The sequence below is a fragment of the Scyliorhinus torazame genome, chromosome 1 (assembly GCF_047496885.1).
Source record: "Scyliorhinus torazame isolate Kashiwa2021f chromosome 1, sScyTor2.1, whole genome shotgun sequence".
Taxonomy (NCBI): Eukaryota; Metazoa; Chordata; class Chondrichthyes; order Carcharhiniformes; family Scyliorhinidae; genus Scyliorhinus; species Scyliorhinus torazame.
Window position 1 is genome coordinate 201,977,203 of NC_092707.1, and position 25,064 is coordinate 202,002,266.

General features: G+C 46.9%; 1 protein-coding gene across 3 annotated transcripts in view; it reads right to left on the minus strand.

The window, feature by feature from the left end:
• sh3d21 (SH3 domain containing 21) overlaps positions 1-25,064 on the minus strand; it is a 161,714-nt gene that overhangs the window by 25,484 nt on the left and 111,166 nt on the right. For all 3 annotated transcript variants that reach the window (XM_072501976.1, XM_072501970.1, XM_072501962.1), the window contains one exon: positions 6,693-6,813. In XM_072501976.1, the coding sequence (XP_072358077.1) occupies positions 6,693-6,813 (121 nt within the window). The remainder of the gene's footprint in view (positions 1-6,692; positions 6,814-25,064) is intronic.

Genomic DNA, 25,064 nt, shown 5'->3' on the forward strand with positions numbered 1-25,064 from the left:
GGACATGCTGGGGCTGCTGTGCAGGTTGGGGCCACCGTGTAGCCCGTTGGACCTGGTTGGGCACGGGGGTATGCACCATGCTAACATATCTGACTTCCACCCCTACAGACAATGGACTTTGGAATCCAACCTGGATTAGCAGCCTTCATCCTGGGCACTGCAGCCCTGGTGGATGCACGGAGGATGTACGAGCTGGAGCATGCTCGAGAAGGACCCTGCAGCGGTGGAATCTGCCCCAGAGGAACAGGAGCCAGCCGGTGCAGATGGAGAATTTGTCGCCCAACAGGCCGAGGAAGAGGTGGGAAGGCGGTGCTGCATGAGGCCTTGTGTGTACTGACAGCGCCTGTCGTTCGAGGACATGCCGGACTGGGCACACTGTTGTAGATTCTGGCTGAGCAGGGGGACCTGCTGGACCAGGCATGCCATCAAAGACTCCAACTGTGCTGGGGGACAGTGCAACATAACTGCCGGATCATGGCGTACCTGGAGTATGGGTATGGGGAGGACACCCACTCCCGGTGCCCATCAAGCTGACGGTCGCCCTGAACTTTTACGCCACAGGGTCCTTCCAGGTGCCGAGCGGGGACCCGTCTGGAATCACACAGACCTCGGTCACAGGTGCACCCTATCTCTAAGAATCTTTTCCAATAATTTCCCTACTGCTCCCTAAGGCTCACCGGCGTATTATTTCCTGGATTATCCCTGCTGCCCTTCTTTTTTTTAAAAAGATTTAAGAGTGCCCAATTCATTTTTTCCAATTAAGGGGCAATTTAGCGTGACCAATCCACCTAGCCTGCACATCTTTGGGTTGTGGGGTGAAACCCACACAAACATGGAGAGAATGTGTAAACTCCACACAGACAGTGACCCAGAGCCGGGATCGAACCTGGGACCTCGGCGCCGTGAGACAGCAGTGCTAACCACTGCGCCATCATGCTACGCCCTCTGCTGCCCTTCTTAAACAATGGAACAACATTGGCTACTTTCCAGTCCTGTAGTCACCTGTAGTCCAGTCACCTGTGGCCAATGAGGATACAAAGATTACTGTCAAGCCCCAGCAATTTCCTCCCTTGTCTCCCTCAGTATTCTGGGGTAGATCCCATCAGACTCTTGGGACCTATCTACTTTAATGATTTTTAAGATGCCCAACACGTCCTCTTTGTTAATATCAGCATGACTCGGAATATCTACACACTCTACTCTATACTCCTCATCCACCAAGTCCTTTTCTTTCGTGAATATTGAGGCAAAGTATTCATTTAGTATCTCGCCCATATCCTCTGGTTCCATACATAGAACATAGAACATAGAAAATACAGCACAGAACAGGCCCTTCGGCCCACGATGTTGTGCCGAACCTTTGTCCTAGATTAATCATAGATTATCATTGAATTTACAGTGCAGAAGGAGGCCATTCGGCCCTTTGAGTCTGCACCGGCTCTTGGAAAGAGCACCCTACCCAAACTCAACACCTTCACCCAACACCAAGGGCAATTTGGACATTAAGGGCAATTTATCATTGGCCAATTCACCTAACCTGCACATCTTTGGATTGTGGGAGGAAACCGGAGCACCCGGAGGAAACCCACGCAGACACGGGGAGGACGTGCAGACTCCGCACAGTCAGTGACCCAAGCCGGAATCGAACCTGGGACCCTGGAGCTGTGAAGCAATTGTGCTATCCACAATGCTACCGTGCTGCCCTTGAGAACAAATAAATCTACACTATATCATTTAACCGTAATCCATGTACCTATCCAATAGCTGCTTGAAGGTCCCTAATGTTTCCGACTCAACTACTTCCACAGGCAGTGCATTCCATGCCCCCACTACTCTCTGGGTAAAGAACCTACCTCTGATATCCCTCCTATATCTTCCACCTTTCACCTTAAATTTATGTCCCCTTGTAGTGGTTTGTTCCACCCGGGGAAAAAGTCTCTGACTGTCTACTCTATCTATTCCCCTGATCATCTTATAAACCTCTATCAAGTCGCCCCTCATCCTTCTCCGTTCTAATGAGAAAAGGCCTAGCACCCTCAACCTTTCCTCGTAAGACCTACTCTCCATTCCAGGCAACATCCTGGTAAATCTTCTTTGCACCTTTTCCAAAGCTTCCACATCCTTCCTAAAATGAGGCGACCAGAACTGTACACAGTACTCCAAATGTGGCCTTACCAAAGTTTTGTACAGCTGCATCATCACCTCACGGCTCTTAAATTCAATCCCTCTGTTAATGAACGCGAGCACACCATAGGCCTTCTTCACAGCTCTATCCACTTGAGTGGCAACTTTCAAAGATGTATGAACATAGACCCCAAGATCTCTCTGCTCCTCCACATTGCCAAGAACTCTACCGTTAACCCTGTATTCCGCATTCATATTTGTCCTTCCAAAATGGACAACCTCACACTTTTCAGGGTTAAACTCCATCTGCCACTTCTCAGCCCAGCTCTGCATCCTATCTATGTCTCTTTGCAGCCGACAACAGCCCTCCTTACTATCCACAACTCCACCAATCTTCGTATCATCTGCAAATTTACTGACCCACCCTTCAACTCCCTCATCCAAGTCATTAATGAAAATCACAAACAGCAGAGGACCCAGAACTGATCCCTGCGGTACGCCACTGGTAACTGGGATCCAGGCTGAATATTTGCCATCCACCACCACTCTCTGACTTCTATCGGTTAGCCAGTTCGTTATCCAACTGGCCAAATTTCCCACTATCCCATGCCTCCTTACTTTCTGCATAAGCCTACCATGGGGAACTTTATCAAATGCCTTACTAAAATCCATGTACACTACATCCACTGCTTTACCTTCATCCACATGCTTGGTCACCTCCTCAAAGAATTCAATAAGATTTGTAAGGCAAGACCTACCCCTCACAAATCCGTGCTGACTATCCCTAATCAAGCAGTGTCTTGTAATTCCCAGGGTTATCCCTAGTCCCTTTTTTGAACAGGGGCACGACATTCGCCACTCTCCAATCCCCTGGTACCACCCCTGTTGACAGTGAGGACGAAAAGATCATTGCCAACGGCTCTGCAATTTCATCTCTTGCTTCCCATAGAATCCTTGGATATATCCCGTCAGGCCCGGGGGACTTGTCTATCCTCAAGTTTTTCATAGATTCCCTCCAATATCCTTGAATGGACCAACCCTTTCTCTGGCTACCCTCTTGCTCTTTACATGTGTATAATCAGAAAATCTTAATTCTGTACTGTGCCCCCTAGTCCTATGTCCTCACATGAGGGGAAACATGCTCTCAGCATTTACCCTTTTATGTCACCTCAGAATCTCATACCTTTCAATAAGATCACCCCTCATTCTTCTAAATTCCGTTGGATACAGGCTCAACCTGCTCAACCTTCCCTTATAAGATAAACCCTTCATCCGAGGAATCAGCCCAGTGAACCTTCTCTGAACTGCTTTCATTGCAATTATAATCTCTCTTCAAGTAAGAAGACTAAAATTGTGCGCAGTACCTGAGATGTGCTCTCTCCAATGTCCGAAACTGTTGCAGCAAGACTTCCCTACATTGTCCCCCATTGCAATTGAGACCAACATTCCATTTGCTTTCCTAACGAATTTCTCAACATCCGTGTTAACGTTTTGTGATTCATGTACCAGGACTCCAAGGTCCGTCTGTACTGCATCATTCTGCAGTCTCTCTCCATTTAAATGCTATTCTGTTTTTCTATTCCCCCTGTCAAAGTGGGCAACCTCACGTTTTGCCATGTTATACTCCATCTGTCAAATTTTTGTTTTCACTTAACCTAACTATGGCACAACTTTCCTTCCACCCTATTTTTGGTACAATTCATAGCATTCCAACGGTGCAGAAGGAGTCTCTTCGGCCCATCGATTCTGCACAGACCCTCTGAAAGAGCGCCCTATCTAGGCCCACTCCCCCGCCCTATCCCCGTAACCCCAACGAACCTACACATACTTGGACATTAAGCGACGATTTGTAGCCTGGCCAATCCACCTAACCTGCACATCTTTGGACTGTGGGAGGAAATTGGAGCACCCAGAGGAAATCCACGCAGACACGGGGAGAACATGTAGACTCCACACAGACAGTCACCCAAGGCCGGAAACGAACCCGTAATCGATCCCGGGTCCCTGACGCTGTGTGCCACCGAGCCACCCGTCAACGAATTTAGTTACAATACAGTCGGTCCCTTCATGCAAGATACGAACATAGATTGCAAATAGTTGAAGCCCCAGCACTGAACCTCGTGACACTCCACAAATTACAGATTGTCAACATGAAAATGTCCCATTTATCCTGATTCTGTTTCCTATTCATTTAGGCAATAATTTAGCCTTGCTAATATATATTCCCCAACACCATTATGAAATTAAATGAAAATCGGTTATTGTCACAAGTAGGCTTCAAATGAAGTTACTGTGAAAAGCCCATAGTTACCACATTCCGGCGCCTGTTCGGGGAAGCTGGTATGGGAATTGAACCGTGCTGCAATAGATCTTACATTGAGTAGTAACCTTTTATGTGGCATCTTATCAAATCCCTTTTGGAAGCCTTTAGTCTCAGTTAATATTCTCTCATGAGGAATTTTATCTGATGCCTTCTGGAAGACCATATAAATAAAATCCATACACATTCACCTCTCCATTACTTTTGACACTTTACACTTTTTCAAAAAATTCAATCAGATTTTATTTTCTTTATTCCATCATGAGCATCGCTGGCAAGGCCAGCATTTGTTTCCCATCCCTAATTGGAACTGAGCGACTTGCTAGACCATTTCAGAGAGCAGTTAAGAGTGAACCACATTGATGTGGGTGTAGAGTCACATGTGGTCCTTGACTCTGATTCAGCAATAGTTTCCTTGCGTGTCTGGCATGCTAACCAGTTCCTCCTGTGTCAACACTGACACAAAGTGATTATTCAGCATGTCTGCGACTTCCTTATTGACAATTGACGGGCACTTTTGGGGGACGATCTACATGTAGGTGCTGCATGGAGTGCATGACCAGCTGGCTGAGGAGGAGCAATAAGGACAAAGCAAAAGATGAATAAATAAATTCAGAATTAGTTCCTTCCTCGATTTCTCCAACAGGGTCTGGTCAGTAGATAGATGGTCAGTAGAGAAGGGTTAAGAGGCATCACCCAAATTTATTCAGCTGGAATATGAGTAATCTCTGGACTTCAATGTTCAGATGTGTGTCTGTAAGGCCACTGTGCAATTTACCTGGTGCTTATAGAGTTTGCCGGTACCTGAAGCCATGTGTGTATAAGAGTTGAATTAATTTATAGAAATTGGAGCCAAGTAACCTACACAACAAGAGACCTGGATCATTTAAATCATTGTCCTTCACAACCTCTGGATGGGTGATTATTATTGGTTGGTTTTCCTCTCCTCTGCTTGTCTGCCTTCTCCTCTTGGCGGGGGTGTCATGGCTGCTGAAGTAGGCTTGTGCCAAAAAGCCCTCCCAGGTTCTTCACCTTTAACTCTTTGCTCTCCAAGAGCCAAGGACTCCATCTTAGACCCAGCACCATCACGGTAGCACTGTGGTTAGCACTGTTGCTTCACAGCACCAGGGTCCCAGGTTTGATTCCCGGCTTGGGTCACTGTCTGCACGTTCTCCCTGTGTCTGTGTGGGTTTCCTCCGGGCGCTCCGGTTTCCTCCCACAAGTCCCGAAAGACATGCTTGTTAGGTGAATTGGACATTCTGAATTCTCCCTCTGTGCACCCAGGAGCTTGCGACAGGCGCCGGAATGTGGCGACTCGGGGTTTTCACAGTAACTTCATTGCAGTGCTAATGTTAGCCTACTTGTGACACTAATAAAGATTAGTATCACCTTGGATCTCGAGCAAAAGGCAGTAACTCAATGTGCCGGCAGAAACATTGGACGTGAATGACCACAAATGGAAGTGACAAACTGCTGATCAGCCCACACTGGTTCAGGAAGGGAAGCGAGCGGCAGTGTTGCCAAAAGGAGCGGTGCAAAAAAGGAAACTAATCATGCTGATGAGAAGATTAAGTTGCGAAATCCAAGACACTGGGCAAGAAACATTTAAAATAACTTATCTAATGTCTGAAAAGGTGGCTGACTGGGTGTGTCCCAGGTATAAACGGTCTCCAAATGTAATGCACAGTTGTATCATATATTAGAATGGGAGTTTCTCACACTTCTCAGCTTATATTTAACAATGGGGTGGCAGGCATGGTGGCACAGTGGTTAGCACTGCTTCCTCACAGTGCTGGGGACCTGGGTTCAATTCCGACCTTGGGTGACTGTGTAGAGTTTGTACATTCTGCCCGTGTCTGCATGGGTTTCCTCTGGGTGCTCCAGTTTCCTCCCACAGCCCAAACTTGCGCAGGTTAGGTGGATTGGCCATGCTAAATTGTCCCTTTGTGTCCAAAGATGTGCCGGTTAGATGGGTTACTGGGATAGGGTGGGGAAGTGGGCCTAGTTAGGGGGCTCTTTTAGAGGATCTGCGTCGACCTGATGGGCCGAATGCACTGCAGGAATTCTATGGTTCTAATGCCCAATCATCCACTGTATGGTGTACATTTTTCAAGGTGCACTATCAGTAATGCAGAGATTACATTAATTTAAAACTGAGAAATTACACACAGTTCTACAGGTGAAGCAGGAATGGAAATGGAGATGGTTGCGAGCTTGACTATAAAATCATGTCATTCCTTCCACTTACTTATTCGGCAGGCTCACCAACGCTGGCTTCACTTTTACAGGAGGTGGCACCTTTCTTGGAGGCATCGTGTTGGGTTTGACTGCAGGTTCTGACCATTCACTCTTGGGTTTTTTCTTTTCATCTGCAAGAGAGAAGAGACAATGAGTGAGAGAGGGAAAACATAAAGAGGGGCAGAGAGAGTGGACACCAAACAGTGGATGCAAAGTGAGGGGCAAGAACAGATGAAAGTGAGAGGAAAAGATTGAAACAGAGGCACTCCCATCAATGGTCACCCAGCATACCCATTCTTATCGTGCGCTGCCTGCCCTGCCAATTGGAAAGTGAATAGACTCTTTGTTATCTGACAGGGTGAATCCTGACTGTCAGTCCGGCAGCCTTTTTCCCTATTTGTCAATCTTTTTATAATAATAATAAGTCTTCTGAGAAATGAAAAAAGTCAATAATCATTTTAATTCTCCAGGGAGTTTTCTCTCAGGGACACTCACAGCAGATGAATCCTCAATTTGTGACAACACCAGAACTATCATGGAGGATAGGTGAGGACAGAAGAGAGGCAGAATGAGAGAGAGAAGGAGAGGAGAGGAGAGAGAGGTAATCAGTTCCAAAGTAGAGAGGGGTCGTTTCACAAAACTGGAGTTGTTACTGTTGGCGTAGATGGGAGTTTCGAGGGGAATTTTTAACCTACCGGTTCACACATGCACTAACAGAATTTAAATTTGCCCACGCATGATGCAGTGTTTCTGGTTTCTTGCCTGTGTGTTGTTTGATTGAGAATTTCCTCTTCATTCTGTAGGTTTCTGGAACAAACTAATATCTGCTGATCGGCCAAACTGAACTTTAGAATTTCAGAGAGAGATGCTGGTACCTGCCACCATCTAGCCTCTGCTCGCTACTCTCTTCCCACTGTCTGCTACTCTCACGCTGGCCTCTGCCCACTACAAACTTCCCTCTGCTTGTTGTCCCCTTTCTGTTAACCTCCACCTTCTGCCATTCGCACATTCACCTCACTAATGTTTTCATACATTATTAACACACACCAATGGGGCCACAGGAGTAAGTTTTGCATCTCACCCTCTGAACTTCATTACAATAGTTTACAAAAATATCACACTGTGAGTTAATTGTTACTGTTATTTGTGTTGTAACCACAATCAGGGGATGTAAAAGCGAATAAGCAGCTGTAGAAACAATCCTCCCTAGCATCACTAAACTGAAGGCTGTTGTTCAATGCAGTTAGTACAGGCTCTGTGAGGCACAGAGTGTCACCCAGTGCAACAAAAAGAGATTCAACAAGAACTTGCATTTCTGTAGCATTCCCAAAAGGGAATGATTCACTCTTGTCTTGTGATCTACTGACATTTTGTGTCTCAATATAAACTCCTGTGCATTTGAAGTGCACAAAGAATAAAACCCTTATCTGGGTAAATGTATGCCCATTAACTATGTGTAGCACCGTCAATATGACGTGAGGCAGGTTGAGGTAATGTCAATTGAAGGCTTTATTAAGCAGAACTTTATCCCCAGCAGCGTGGTTACAGAATACAACTGCTGAGGGAAATGGAGGGAATAACTGGGTTCTTATACCGGCATTTCTGGGTGGAGTCCAGTAGGTGGCAGATCCCATCAGGACCTTGCATCCCTCCACCAATAGCCTGTCGACACGTGGTGTACCGTATTACCCCTAATACATACCACCACACTATGGCATTGTGGTAATACTACTGCATTAGCAATCCAGAGGCCCAGGTGAATGGGGATATGGGTTCAAATCCCTCCATGGCAGGATTGAATGTTAGCTTCAGCAATATTGGTTGTGAAGTCATCATCGATGTTGTAAAAGTCCACCTGGTTCACTATTCTCCTTTAGGGAAGGAAATCTGCCATCCTTGCAAGTGATTCCACTCACAACAATGTGGTTGACTCTTAACTGTCCTGTGCAATGGTCTAGCAAGCCATTCAGTTCAAGGGCAATATGGAATGGGCAACAAATGCTGGCCAGTGAATATGGCCAGTGATGCCCACATCACGTAAAATAATTTCTTTTAAATGTCTTCTAACTTCGTCCCCGTCTCTTTCTCTCTCTGTTCCCAAATCTGGCTCTCTGAAGCTTGCAAGGGAAGCAGCTCTCTCTGCCCCTTTACATCATCCTCCAGGATGTACAGCCACTTGTATACCACGGCCTCGTCACCCATGAGCACATTGTGGATGACCACATTGATATCCTGACCTTGACATGGCTGAGAGATGATGGCATCTTTCCCCTGAATGAAGCTGCCCCTCCTGACGAGACAATCTACTATTTGCTTTGCCCCAACTGCTGTTTGTGTCTTTAAACCACACTTTTCTCTGTCTCCCTACCCCTCCGGAACGTTCTCCTCCCATCAGTCACCCGTCTTCATCCGCTCCTTACGTCTCTCTTTTCAAATCCTTGTTCTGTACTGTCCGCCCAGGTACCACATGAAGTTGCAACCTCCATTTCAGCTTCTCTGCTTCTCTCACTGACCTTACTGCCCTTCCTGTCCTGACTATATTCTTCCTTTTGTATAAACTCTGCTCCCCATATTCAAAGCCTTGTTGTCTCATGTGGCTTCACTGCTGCTTTCATAAATATCGCTGATAAGGCAATCTTTGATCATTACCTTATATTGCTCTCACCCTATATTCTCCTCCCTCTCTCTAACCCATCTCATCCTGTGTCCTCCCATCTTCCTACTGCACTTTCGAATTTCCAAACAGTCTTTGACCTACGATTCCTCGTGCCATTCTACAGCCAGCAATTTTCGAAACCTTGGCCTCTCCACCATCTTTGATGCTTTTGTCCCCCAAACAGCAGACATGTCCACACAATTGCTACGACCACTGACTTCTACCTTTGTAACATCGTTAAGCTCCGCTGTTTCCGCAGCTCTGCCGCTGGAACCCTCATCCATGCCTTTGCTACCTCTATACTTGATTATTTTAATGCTCTCCATGCAGGTCTCTCAAACTCTACCCTTCAGGTCACCCAAAATTCTTCTGCTGAGTCCCACTTCCCAAGAAGCTCCTCTCCCTCGCCCACCCCTGTGCTGGCTGATCTACTTCAGCTCCTGGTTGAACAACGTCTTGATTTTAACATTCTCATAAGACCATAAGACATAGGAGCAGAATTAGGCCACTCGGCCCATCGAGTCTGCTCCGCCATTCAATCATGGCTGATATTTTTCTCATCCCCATTCTCCTGCCTTCTCCCCATAACCCCTGATCCCCTTATTAATCAAGGACCTGTCTATCTCTGTCTTCAAGACACTCAGTGATTTGGCCTCCACAGCCTTCTGCGGCAAAGAGTTCCACAGATTCACCACCCTCTGGCTGAAGAAATTCCTCCTCATCTCAGTTTTAAAGGATCGCCCCTTTAGTCTGAGATGGTGTCCTCTGGTTCTAGTTTTTCCTACAAGTGGAAACATCCTCTCCACGTCTACTCTATCCAGGCCTCGCAGTATCCTGTAAGTTTCAATAAGATCCCCCCTCATCCTTCTAAACTCCAACGAGTACAGACTCAGAGTCCTCCAACGTTCCTCATATGGCAAGTTCTTCATTCCAGAGATCATTCTTGTGAACCTCCTCTGGACACTTTCCAAGGCCAGCACATCCTTCCTTAGATACAGGGCCCAAAACTGCTCACAATACTCCAAATGGGGTCTGACTAAAGCCTTATACAGCCTCAGAAGTACCTCCCTGGTCTTGTATTCTAGCCCTCTTGACATGAATGCTCACTTTGCATTTGCCTTCTTACCTGCCGACTGAACCTGCACATTAACCTTAAGAGAATCGTGAACAGGGATTCCCAAGTCCCTTTGTGCTTCTGATTTCCTAAGCATTTCCCCATTTAGAAAATAGCCTATGTCTAAATTCCTCCTCCCAAAGTGCATAACCTCTCACTTTTCCACATTGTATTTCAGTTGACCCTTCATTGCCCACTCTCCTAGCTTGTCCAAGTCCTTCTGCAGCCCTCTTGCTTCCTCAATATTACCTGTTCCTCTACAGATCTTTGTATCATCTGCAAACTTAGCAACAGTGCCTTCAGTACCTACTTCCAGATCATTTATGCATATTGTGAAAACTTGTGGTCCCAGCATAGACCCCTGAGGCACACCACCAGTCATTAGCTGCCACCCTAAAAAAGACGCCTTTATCCCCACTCTCTGCCTTCTGCCAGTCAGCCAATCCTCTATCCATGCCAGGATCTTACCCTTAACACCATGGGCTTCTAACTTATTTAACAGTCTCCTATGCGACACCTTGTCAAAAGCCTTCTGGAAATCTAAATAAATCATGTCCACTGGTTCCCCTTTGTCTAACTTCCTTGTTACCTCCTTAAAGAACTCTAACAGATTTGTCAGACACGACCTCCCTTTGAGAAAGCCGTGCTGACTCAGTCCTATTTTACCATGTGCTTCCAAGTACTTTGCGATCTCATCTTTAATAACAGACTCTAAAATCGTACCAATGACCGAAGTCAGGCTAACCGCCCTATAATTTCCCGTCTTCTGCCTCCCTCCCTTCTTAAACAGCGGTGTTACATTCACTACTTTCCAGCCCTCTGGGGCCCTTCCTGCCTCCAGTGATTCCTGAAAGATCATCACTAATGCCTCCACAATTTCCTCAGCTATCTCTTTTAGGACCCTGGAGTGTAGTCCATGCAGTCCAGGTGACTTATCCACCTTCAGACCTTTCAGTTTCCCCAGAACCTTCTCCTTAGTAATGGTCACTGCACTCACCTCTGCCCCCTGGTTCTCCTGGAGCTCTGGCATCCCACTGGTGTCTTCCACCGTGAAGGCTGATGCAAAGTAACTATTCGGTTCGTCTGCCATTTCTTTGTTTCCCATTATTACTTCTCCAGCCACATTTTCCAGTTATCCAATGTCTATTTTTGCCTCTCTCTTACCTTTTCTCTATTGAAAAAAACTCTTCCTACCTTCCATTATATTACTAGCTAGCTTGCATTCATACTTCATCTTCTCCCCCCTTATTGCTTTTTTAGTTGTCCTTGGCTCGCTTTTAAAGGCTTCCCAATCCTCTAACTTCCCACTAATTCTCGCCACTTTGTATGTCTTTTCTTTAGCTTTTATGCTCTCCTTGACATCCCTCATCAGCCATGGATGCCTTGTCCTCCCCTTAGCATGTTTCCTCCTCCTTGGGATGAATTTCTGTTGTGCCACCCTAATAACCCCAAAAAAATCCTGCCATTGCTGTTCCACTGTCTTCCCTGCTAGACTCCTTTTCGAATCAACTCTGGCCAGCTCCTCCCTCATGTCTTTGTCGTTATCCTTATTTAATTGTAATACCGTTACATCTGATTGCAGCTTCTCCCTCTCAAACTGCAGGGTACATTCTATCATTCATCCTTGTTTACAGAGCGCTTTCCTATCTCTGCAATTTCCTTCAGCCTCACAACACCTAGGATCTCCGCCAATTCAGTACCCTTGTACATTCCTGATTTTAATCGCTCCGCCATTGGTAACTGTGCCTACAGCTGCGGAGGCCCCAAGCTCTAGAACTCCTTTCCTTAACCTCTCCACCTTTTCAACTCTTTCTGTTCCTTTAAGACACTCTTTAGAACCCAGGTGTTGGAAAAAGCAGTTGGTTATTTCTCCTTTTATCTAATATCTGCAGTTCAGTGTTGAATATTCATTTGAAGACACGAGTCATGTGCCTTTGGGTGTTTTCTTATGGTAAAAGTACAAGGTACTGGAGCGGCATGGTGGCACGGCTGTTAGCACTGCTGCCTCACAGCACCAGGAACCTGGGTTCAATTCCGGCCTTGGGTGACTGTCTGTGTAGAGTTTGTATGTTCTCCCCATGGCTGCGTGCATTTCCGCCAAGTGCTCCGACATCCTCCCACAGTCCAAAGATGTGCAGGTTGGGCGGATTGGCCATGCTAAATTGTCCCTTAGTGACAAAGGTTAGGTGGGGTAACAGGGATAGGGCCGAGGAGTGGACCTAGGTAGAGTGTTGACTCAATGGGCTGAATAGCCTTTTTCTGCACTATAAGGATTCTATGATTCCATGAAATGTGGGTTGTTTTTGTTTGGGCCCGTTAGGTTCCAACATCTTTACGCTGCAATTGGATGAGCTGCAACTCACCCACAGCAGAAAAGCCTGGGCTGAAGAACAGAATTGGCAGTGCCATTCACAAAAGGGACAGGATCCATTCATCCTCTCTATATCTCTCAGCTCAGCCAATCTATGAAGGACAGCGCTGACCTGCGCTGCTGTGAATTTCTTCGGGGCGAGACGCACACAATCCACATTTGAGGGGGGGCTAGTCCTGACTGCCAAACAATAAACATTATCCTTGCAAATCTTACTGTCTGAGCACATAATGCCATAGGCCTTAGCTTTGTACGATAGAGTAAAACCTGTTTTAAATCTGCCGCGATTACTATTGTCGGTGATTTCATTGTAAAATCGGCTGCCGACTCACTGTGTGGGATTTTCCAGTCCCGCACAGCGCAAGGCCAGAAATTACCGCCTGAGGTCAGGGGGCCTTTTTGCTGGTCCGTCACATTTTCCATCCCACCTGCGACGATTCCTGCGCGCGCGGGGGGGGGCAGAAGATCCCGCCCACTTGTCGTTTGTTTTACTTTTACACAAAAGGAAGAGTGCCCCAGTGAGTTGGTATTCAATTCCTTTGCCTGCTTATCTTTTTTTTAATTTAGAGTGCCCAATTCATTTTTTACAATTAAGGGGCAATTTAGCGTGGCCAATCCACCTACCCTGCACATCTTTGGGTTGTGTGGGTGGAACCCACGCAAACACGGGGAGAATGTGCAAACTCCACACGGACAGTGACCCAGAGCTGGGATCGAACCTGGGACCTCTGCACCGTGAGGCCGCAGGGCTAACCCACTGCGCCACCGTGTTGCCTCCTGCTTTTCAATAATGAGCTGACTAGCCTTCCAGTTTATATAGTTGGCAGAGCAATGTATATAAACCTAGCAGTGGCCCTGTACAAACATTCGCTCATCGACATGTCGAGGCTTCGCCCACGTACGTTGAGAACAGTGCCATTTATAAGATGCTCTTTAAACTTAAGACTTTTTTGATGAAGGTGTCTGCACCATCAGAGCATCAGCCAACATTAAAGACAAAATCTAAAGAATGAGTGAGGCCCTTTTGAGTTACCTCTCCTTTTTCACTCACACGTAAAGTTAGTAATATTTTCTACACTTACCTCTGTGGCTGACTTTCCAAATGGACAGCTCCGGGACCTTTGCTGTCGCCATCATGTAAGTTTAGAAGTTAAAACAAAATGGGAAAGTTTCACGTACAGATGAGAAAAAGGTGTGAATATGCAGAAAGAGGTCTGAATGTGGTATACACTACCTGCCACCCATGGACTCTAAGTGCCATCGCTACACATATCTTGAGTGAAATTGTATCTGTATCCTCTGTGGCAGATTCAAGCTTTCCAAGCTTCTTCTTCAGAAACAAATACAGAAGAAGAAAACGCACGGTCTCCTTGGATCCTGCAAGTTCCTCTTTCAAAATCAAGTTTATACTTCCCTGGCCTCGACTCCGCCTCCACGCTCAATGAAAACTCAAACCAAAGGCAATTGTCAAAAAGCCCTGTGAGCACCTCGCTGCAAAGTGGTTTTGCAGTCTTGCAATCAGCAGTCTAGCGCTAACTGGCTGGCAGCCCGCAGGTTGAGTCACATGTTATGTGGTTTAATGCAGTTTCCTGAGCACAGTGAAAGCAGGCCACGTAACCCACACTATTCCAGTAGAAACCCAGCAATGTCAAATAAAACAGTCACCTCGTGTTCACACGGCGCCATATCACATCAATAAGAAGGTCAAACCGCTTCATACGCAGATATTGCAAAGTGGAATGCAACCTCCCAATGTTTTGGATGCCAGGATTCCATAATACCATTCCTAAGGTCCTCTCATTGGCTGATGCTCTCTGTGTGCTGTGCTCCCTGCTGTTAGGTTCTTGTCGGATGGCCTGATTTATATTACAACTACACTTGTAGCTAAAGATATAAACAATTTATTAACATTAACTGTGGGTCAACTATATACAAAACACCAGATGAATAACAGTCTGATCATACACAAGCAACCTCTCTCTTCCAGCTTACTGGTCAGTCTGAGGTCACCTGACTCTAACATTCACTTATATACTAATGAGACTCCTAATGGTCTGTCGGTGAATTACAACACAACCATAAAATCACCACAACCTCTTTTCTTTGAAGGAATAAATTAATACATTGTCACCTATATATTTACAAGTGAGATCATTGGCCTGGAGTCTAAGAGTATTTTTTTTTTCTTTTAAAAATTTAAAAACCGGTTTAACAAATATATATATATATATATATATATATACCAGCAAGCATATTATGTATAAATAGTGTAAATCTGCAAAATGAGATGATCAGGTTTTCTTCTGACTCTGGTTAAACTTCTCAAAGTTTGACCTTGCTGTTCAGAACTTGTAGATTCAATGTTCTCCATGGCATTCTCATGCTCAGGATCTGACACTGCAGCTGACCTTGATTCTGACTTACATTCATCATCCATCACATTGTTGTGAAAGTCTTCTCTGGTTTTCAAGAGTGCACGATGATTTCTTCTTAAAACCAACCCTTCCTCTGTCTGTACATTGTAGGAACAAGGTGGTACTTCTTCAAATACAATGGATTTTCTCAACCAATTGCCTGAATCTTCCACTCTTATAATGTCTTTTCTTTCTTTTTTTAAAATAAAGTTAGAGTACCCAATTCATTTTTTCCAATTAAGGGGCAATTTGGTGTGGCCAATCTCCACCTGCCCTGCACATCTTTGGATTGTGGGGTGAAACCCACGCAAACATGGGGAGAATGTTCAATCTCCACATGGACAGTGACCCGGGACCGGGATCAAATATAGAACATAGAACAGAACATAGAACATAGAACATACAGTGCAGAAGGAGGCCATTCGGCCCATTGAGTCTGCACCGACACACTTAAGCCCTCATTTCCACCCTATCCCAGTAATCCAATAACCCCTCCTAACCTTTTTGGACACGTGGGTCAATTTATCATGGCCAATCCACCTAACCTGCACATCTTTGGACTGTGGGAGGAAACCAGAGCACCCGGAGGAAACCCACGCAGACACGGGGAGGATGTGCAGACTCCGCACAGAGAGGGACACAGCGGGGAATCGAACCTGGGACCTTGGCACTGTGAAGCCACATTGCTAGCCACTTGTGCTACTGTGCTGCCCACTGTGCAAACCTGGGTGCTCGGCACCGTGAGGCAGCAGTGCTAACCACTGCGCCGCCGTGTTGCCCTTACTCTCACAATGTCATCACTACTCAGAGGTGGTAAAGTTCCAGACACTCTATCATATGCATTTCCTGCAGCACCACGGCATTCTGCTCCTATTTTCCCAAGTATGGAAATGTGGTACGTAACATTCTATTCATGAGTAACTCTGCTGGCAATCTACCATGTAATAATGGTAACACTTTGTAATGTGATTTTGCGACATATAGATCGGATTGGCTGTCCAATACGTTCTGTAATGATTGTTTAACAATATGTACACTTTTTCATTAAGATCTTTGGGATCTATGCCTATAGGAGCAGCACCATTTTGTTGTTTCACACATACCATGGAATTTACCCCATTGGTAAGTTCTTCTATTTTCTTAATAACTTTGCCTCCCTGGTGGAGGTATCTGATACAGGTGGTAGGGTAGAAATGAGATTGACATGTAGATCTACATCTTCGGCAATTTCACTGCTAACAGTTTGTATCGGTGCTTTAGATAATGCATCTTCTTTAAATTGTATCTCATTGGCGAATGGTAGTGCAAATCAGTGAACACATCGCTGAATTTGCTGATCATGTTCTCAGAATCGTTGCAGTATTGATCCAATCCTTTGTGGATGCTATACATCAACTGTCCGAGACCGAATTCATCACAGGACTGATCACCTAATAAGAATCTAAGTCCTCGGATACAATATAGAATGGCAGGGAATAAACTGTGTTCTTCACCAACACACTCAGGTCATAAGCACCATAACATTTAAGGCTTGAACCATTATAATCTCTTGGAGATATTTTGTGATTTCTTCTAATCGGATGAAATTTTATATATTTAAAATCAATCATGCTGATCAAATTAGCTTTAGCACCAGTGTCTAACTTCAATTGCAGAGTAACAATTCTGAGCAAAGTGATATTTTTCCTTTGCATCAGGAACAAAACTTGCTAAATGCTGGACACTGCCTTAATTTGTGCCTTTGACCACAGCTTTTACACGGAAAAACTTTGTTCTGATCTTTAACCTGTTTGTTGGTGTACGAGGAACTGCGGGAATTTTCCCGCCTTTTTTCAGAAAAAAGGCGGTTTTCCTCCAAGAAGACGCCGCCTTTTGGAGAAACATTTTAGAACGCTGTGCTGCGAGGTTGTGAGCCTGATAAATCTTAACTGTTTGTTCCAAGGACAGCTCTGATTCCCTCAGCTTCTTTTCTTTTTTTTAAGAAAATATTTTATTGAGGCATTTATAATTTTAACATTTTAACATTCTAAACAACAGAGCGGTCCAACGCACGCAAAAACCCCACAATAACATGCCCAACTTCCCCCCGCCCTTACTCCCAGCTACCCATATATTAGATTCCCTGCCCTTATTCTTAACTCCATGCCTCCCCCCCCTCCCCCCCAACCCCCCCCCCCCCCCCCTCTCCTGCTGACAGTCAGTTTTCCTTAAAGAAGTCGACGAACGGCTGCCACTTCCGAGCGAAACCCCGTAATGAACCCCTTAAGGTGAACTTAATCTTCTCTGGCCTAAGAGACCCTGCCATGTCACTGACCCACACCCCCAGCTTTGGAGGCTCCGAATCCCTCCATCCCAGCAAAATCTGTCTCCGGGCCAGCAGGGAGGCAAAGGCCAAAACGTCAGCCTCTCTCACCCCCACTGAGCTCCCGGATCTTCCGACACTCCAAATATTGCCACCTCTGGACTCGGAGTCAACCCCCCCCCCCATTCCAGGACCTCTGACATGACCTCTGAGGATCCCTGCCAAAATGCCCTCAGCCTCGGACATCCCAAAACATATGTACATGATTCGCCGGACTTCCTCCGCACCGTCCACATCTGTCCTCCACCTCCTCAAAAAACCTACTCATCCGAGCCACAGTCATATGAGCCCTGTGGACCACCTTGAACTGGGTCAAACTAAGCCTGGCACACGACGAGGATGCATTGACTCTCCTCAGGGCCTTCTCCCATAACCCAACTTCCAACTCCCCTCCCAACTCTTCATCCCACCTCCCGATTGGGACCCATTCCCACTCCATCGGTTCCTTATATATTTCCGAGAACCTCCCCTCCCCAACCCCTGTTTTAGACATCACCTTATCCTGTAGTCCCCTTAGAGGGCGGCAAGGGAAGTTTGGAACTTGCTTCCGGACAAAGTCCCGTACCTGCAGGTACCAGAATCCGTTCCCACCTGGTAACTCATCCTCTAGCTCCTCCAGGCTCGGGAAACCCTCCTCAATGAAGAGATCCCCAAATCTCTCAATCACTACCCGCTGCCACCTCCTAAAGCCCCCGTCCAGTCTCACCGGAACAAACCTGTGATATCACAGATCGGTGACCATACCGACGCCCCCTCCAGTCTCAAATGTTGCCTCCACTTCCCCCACATGCTCAGGGTTGCCACTACCACTGGACTTGTGGAGTAACGAGTCGGCGAGAACGGCCGAGGTGCCGTTAACACAGCCTCCAGACTCGTGCCTTTGCAAGATGAAATGAAAATGAAATGAAATGAAAATCGCTTATTGTCACAAGTAGGCTTCAAATTAAATTACTGTGCAATGTCCCTAGTCGCCACATTCGTCGCCTGTTCGGGGAGACTGGTACGGGAATTGAACCCGCGCTGCTGGCCTGCACTGATCTGCTTTCAAAGCCAGCGATTTAGCCTCCTCCACTCGCTCCCACGCCGACCCCTCCCCCACTACCCATTTCCTAATCATCAAAATATTGGCCACCCAGTAATAGTTAATAAAGTTGGGAAGGGCCATGCCTCCCTCACCGCGCCCCCGCTCAAGAAGGACCTTCTTCACCCCCGGGGCTTTCCCGGCCCATGTAAAACCTAAGATTGCCGCGTTCATCTTCCTAAAAATGCCTGAGGGATGAAGATTGGGAGACACTGAAACACAAACCGCAATCTCGGGAGGACTGTCATTTTCACAGTCTGTACCCTCCCCGCCAATGACAGCGGGAGCACGTCCCACCTACGGAAGTCCGCTTTCGTTTGTTCAATCACCCTGCCCAAATTTAGTTTATGTGGCTGATCCCAGTCCCTTGCTACCTGAATCCCCACGTACCGAAAGCTCCCTCGCACCACTTTGAACGGCATCTCCCTCAGTCTCCTCTTCTGCCCCTTGCCTGGATTGCAAAAACCTCACTCTTGTCCATATTCAGTTTGTAACCTGAGAACCGGCCAAATTCCTCCAGCATTCCCATGATTCCTGCGATTCCCCCCAATGTGTCTGTTATATAAAGGAGCAAATCGTCCGCTTAGACTGAGACCCTGTGTCCCGTGTCCCCCCCCCACTATCCCGTGCCAAATGTTCGATGCCCTCAGTGCCATTGCAAAGGCTCTGTGGCCAGAGCAAACAGTAGTGGGGAGAGTGGACACCCTATTACTACCAGAACACAATCCTCTATGCGCATGTCCAAGATCTTTGCCAGCAATTCCGCATTCACATTCAACAGGGAAATCGGCCTATACGACCCACAGCTCTCCGGATCCTTATCCCGCTTCAAAATAAGGGAAATCGATGCCTGCGATAACGTTGGGGGCGAACACTCCCAGCTCCTTGGACTCATCCAAAGCCTTTACCAGGAGCGGCCCCAACAGCCCGGAAAACTTTTTATAAAACTCAACTGGAATCCGTCAGGCCCCGGGGCCTTACCCGATTGCATTGCCCCCAACCCGTCTATAACCTCCCCAAGCCCAATTGGGGCTCCCAAACCCTCCGCCAACTCCTCATCTATCCTCGGAAACTCCAGCCCCCCCCGAGGAATTGTTTCATGCCCTCTTCCCTGGCTGGGGGTTCCGATTTATACAATCTACTGTAAAATTCCCGAAACGCATCATTCACCCCCACCAGATCCAAATCCACCTTCCCCCCTGTATCTCTTACTTTCCCAATCTCTCTCGCCGCCTCCTGTTTCCTCAGCTGATGCGCCAGTATTCTGCTGGCTTTTCCCCCATATTCATCGACTGCCCCCTTTACCCTCCTAAGTTGTCCCTCTGCCTTACCTGTGGACAGGAGCCCAAATTCCAGCTGCAGTCTCTGACGCTCCTTCAGAAGCCCATCATCCAGGGACTCCGCATATCTCCTGTCCACCTGTAAAATTTCACCTACCAGTCTGTCTAACTCCACCCGCTCAGCCTTCTCCTTATGGGCACGAATTGAGATGGGTTTCCCCCTAATAACCGCCTTCAGTGCCTCCCACACCACCCCAGCCGAAACCTCACCTGTGCCATTGATCTTTATATATCCCCGAATGGCCCCCCTCACCCGCTCGCACACCTCCTCCTCCACTAACAGCCCCACACCTAACCTCCACTGCGGGTGCTGGGCCTTTCCTCTGTTATCTTGCAGGTCTACCCAGTGCGGGACGTGGTCTGACACCACAATTGCTGAATATTCAGCATCTACCATCTCAGCCAGCAGCATTTCGTCCAACACAAAGAAGCCTATCTGGAAATACACTTTGTGCACATAGGAGTAGAATGAAAACTCCTTATTCCTTGGGCTCCTAAATCTCCATTGATCAACCCCATCCATGCGCTCTTTAAACCCTCGCAGCTCCTTTGCCATAGCTGATATCTTCCCAGACCTGGAAATCGACTGATCCAGCCTTGGATCCAGGACCGTGTTGAAATCTCCTCCCATAATCAATCGATGTGAGTCCAGGTCCGGGATTTTCCCCAGCACCCGTCTAACAAACTCAACGTCATCCCTGTTTGGGGCATATATACTTACCAATACCACAGCCATTCCCTCCAATTTCCCACTAACCATAACATATCTACCGGGTCCGCCTCTAGATTCCCCACCTCGGATGCCACCCACTTATTAACCAGGATGGCCACCCCCTTTGTTTTAAAGTCTAATCCCGAATGGAACACTTGCCCAAACCATCCCTTCCTTAACCTAACCTGGTCCCCCACCTTCAGATGTGTCTCCTGCAACATCGCCACGTCCGTCTTCAGTTGCCTCAAGTGCACGAACACACGGGCCCTTTTGACTGGCCCATTCAGTCCCCAAACGTTACACGTGACCAGCCTCGTTGGGGGGCACCCCGCACCCCTCCCCTGCCGATCAACCATAACCTCTCATAGGCCAGTCTTCGGCCCATGTCCTACACCTCCCCTGGTCTACCCTCGGGCAACTACCATCATCAACCCTCCTCCTCCTCCACCCTGAAAGTCCCCTCCCCATCAGCAGTCTACTACCCCCCCACCCAACACCCCCACTCCTCCTCCCATCCCCCCCTCCACATCGGTCTTCAGTTCACGCCCCACTTTACTTCCGTGAACTAGCCCGCCCAACTAGCCTGGCAGCCCCCGCCCATGGTGCCTAGCATCTTACCCCCCACTGGTTCCCCTGCCCCTGGCTCTTAGTGCAAACATTTGAAACAATCAAAACAAAGGCAAGAAGTAAAAACAAACAAACCATCCCTCCCAAGGTAAAACTCAAAGACCCACCCCTCCTGCCTTAACAAAGAACTATATATCAGCCTAACCCCAAACAGGACCGAACAAATATAAAGAAACAAGCAAATCCCCCAAAATAAATCCGAACAACGCAAACCCAAAGTATTTACAGAACATAATTCAAGGTCCTCCTTCTCCTGCCAGTCTATTCTCCTTCATAAAGTCCGCTGCCTCCTCCGCCGAGCCAAAGTACAACTCCCGGCCCTCATAGGTCACTCATAGGCGAGCCGGGAGCAGTAGACCAAACTTTATGCCCTTCTTGTATAGGGCCGACTTGACCTTATTAAAGCTCGCCCTTCTCTTTGCAGGCTCTGCTCCCAGGTCCTGGTGTACCTGGATCACGACACCTTCCCAAGTGCATCACCTCGTCTGCCTGGCCCACCTCATACTACGATCCTTGTCCAGGAACCGATGTAATCGTATCACCATTGCCCTCGGCAGCTCCCCCCCCCTGGGGCTTGCGCATCAGTGCCCTGTGCAGCCCGATCCACCTCCCACGGTCGATCAAACGCTCCTTCTCCAAGCAGCTTCTCCAACACCTTCCCCACATATGCACCAGAATCCGATCCTTCGATTCCCTCCGGCAGACCCACGATCCGAATGTTCTGCCTCCGGGAACGATTTTCCAGGTCCTCTACTTTCTCCAGCAGTCTCTTCTGCTGGTCACGCAGCATCCCAATCTCTGCTGGCATCGAGGTGGACTGTTCCTCTTGTTCCCCCGCCTGCTCCCCCAACCTCTGGATCGCCTATCCCTGGGCTGCCAGTCTCGTCTCCACGCGGTCATCCACTGCCTTGATCGAGTCCACCGCCTGGGCCAGGTCCTCCGCACTCTCCTTCCGCTGTGAACTTTTCATTTAAGAACCCAAAGAGAAAATGCTGGAAAATCTCATCTGGTCTGGCAGCATCTGTAGGGAGAGAAAAGAGCTAACGTTTCGAATCCAGATGACCCTTTGTCAAAGCTAAAGACAGAGAAAGTGGGAATGAAAGTTGAGTCATAACCACAGAAACCCAGGAAAAGGGGGTGCTAATAGCCACAGAACCCATGGGGAAAGAGTGCTAATGGTAGTCCCCAGAGAGAACAAAAGGTGTGAAAGGCCAAACTGCAGAGAAACTAACATCAGAGGGTAAACTGTGACAGATATAGATGGAAGGGGGAAGCAAAGGGGAGAAATGGTAAGGAAAGGTGGATAAGATGGGGGGGGTAAATATATATAAAGAAAGACAAGAAAGAAAGAAATGGTAAAAGACATTTAAAATGAAATGGGATGAAAACAAATGGGTCGAGGTGGGGTAGAGCTGATCACCTGAAGTTGTTGAATTAGATGTTGAGACATGAAAGGATGTAGCTTGCCTAACCGGAAGATGAGATGTTGTTCCTCCAGTTTGCGTTGAGCTTCAGTGGAACATTGCATCAGGCCAAGGACAGACTTGGGAGCAGGGTCTTGTGTTAAAATGGCAAGCAACGGGAAGGTCAGGGTCCTGAATGTGCACAGACCTAAGGTGCTCAGCAAAGCGATCACCCAATCTGCATTTGGTCTCTCCGATATAGAGACAACCTCATTTAAGAAGCTCACCAACTGTTCCATCGACCACTGAGCTGACGGGGTCCGACCCTGTTCGTCCACCATCTCCACGCGCGTTGTCCGCTCCTCCCTCGCCACCGCCAACTGCTTCCTTTTTTTCCGATTATTTCTGGACTGCAGCTCCATAAACTAAGGGTTCATTTCTTCTGTTCTTACTTCTGCACCTTTCCTCGACAAAATTCCTGCAACAAACCGTCGTAAAGGCCACAAAAAGACCACCATGAGTGGGAGCTGCCAAATGTCCGACCGCTCACTCCATGGTCGCCACCGGAGGTCCCCTTAGCTTATTTTCATTTACACCAAACACAACCTGGTCCCGAATCATGGAAGATTCCACCGCAGAAAAATTACAGGTTTTAGCTTTTAACTTTAAATCAATGATGAAATGATCTATGGACTCATCTGTCTTCTGTAAGCATGATCTAAACATATAGAGTTCATAAATTTCACTCTTTCTGGGGCTGCAATGTTCATCAAATCTTCGAATTCCTTCGTTAAAATTTTTACTATCTTTATCATTTGTAAATTTAAATGCATTAAACACAACAATTGCTTTGGGCCCTGCTGCTATTAGGAGCATCGCTACCTTATGCAAATCTGATTGATCTCCTAAATTTACTGCAGTAAGAAACAGATTAAATTGTTGTTTAAACACACACCAGTTGCTGTCCGCATTACCATGAAATCTGAGACTCATTGGTGGCTTCACCGACTCCATGTTGTTAATTCTGGCAGTCTGCAAAATCTTCAAACCTCTGTGGACCTCTTGGCTGGCTGATATATATTTTTTCTCAGTGTTTAATACCATCCATCCCTGGTACTATGTAATGTTCTTGTCGGATGGCCTGATCTATATTACAAGAACACTTGTAGCTGAAGCTATAAACAATTTATTAACTTTAACTGTGGGTCAACTATATAGAAAACACCAGATGAATAACGGTATGATCATGCACAAGTAACCTCTCTCTTCCAGCTTCCTGGTCAGTTTGAGGTCACCTGACTCTAACATTCACTTATGTACTAATGAGACTCCTAGTGGCCAGTTTGTGAATTACAACACAATCATCATATCACCACACCTGCAACCTAAATAGTCTTCGCATCAAGCTAATTTGGTGGTTCAGTTTCAACGTGATTCTAATCCCTGTAGGGGTCAGCTTCCTGGTGCCGGTGGGGGGGGGGGGGCGGATCCATTGCCCATTCCAGATATGGATTCCATTCTGGGCTCTGAGAATCTTTCTATTGACCCACAAGCAGTGCTGCAAAAATGTTTACCTTCTTACTGAAACTGTTCTTGTTTTGTTTCTGCTGTCAAGTTTCCCAAGGCCAGTGAAACTTGATGGCCAATGTAACACCTGCAACACAGGTTACTTCAGGGGGTGCCAGCCTCAATAAAATATTTAAATTACCAGCCCATCTCCTGGGAAGAACTGAATAAGAACTGAATATCCCATCCTCTTGTTCCATGGCCATTAAGCCCGAAAGAAGGCAGCTTGGGGTTAGTGATCAGATCTTTGACAAAGGGTCATCTGGCCACAAAACGTGAGCTCTTTTCTCTCCCTACAGATGCTGCCAGACCTGCTGAGATTTTCCAGCATTTTCCCTTTGGTTTAAAATTGTACTATTTCCATCATCATTTTAAGACCTTGCATCTGTTGTGTCATTGTTGGAATTAATTTCTCTCTAGACCCTGAAAAGTGTGAGGTGATGCATTTGGGGAGGGCTAACAAGGCTGGGAATACACAATGAACGGTGGGATACTAGGAAGTACAGAGGAGCTGAGGGACCTCGGGGTGCATGTCCAAAGAACTCTGAAGGCAGCTGGACAGGTAGATAGGGTGGTTAAGAAGTCATATGCGACACTTGCCTTTATTAGCCGAGGTATAGAATATCAGAGAAGGAAGGTTATAATGGAGCTGTATAAAATGCTTGTTAGGCTACAGTGAGAGGACTGTGTGCAGTTCTGGTCACCACACTATAGGAAAGATGTGATTGGATCAGAA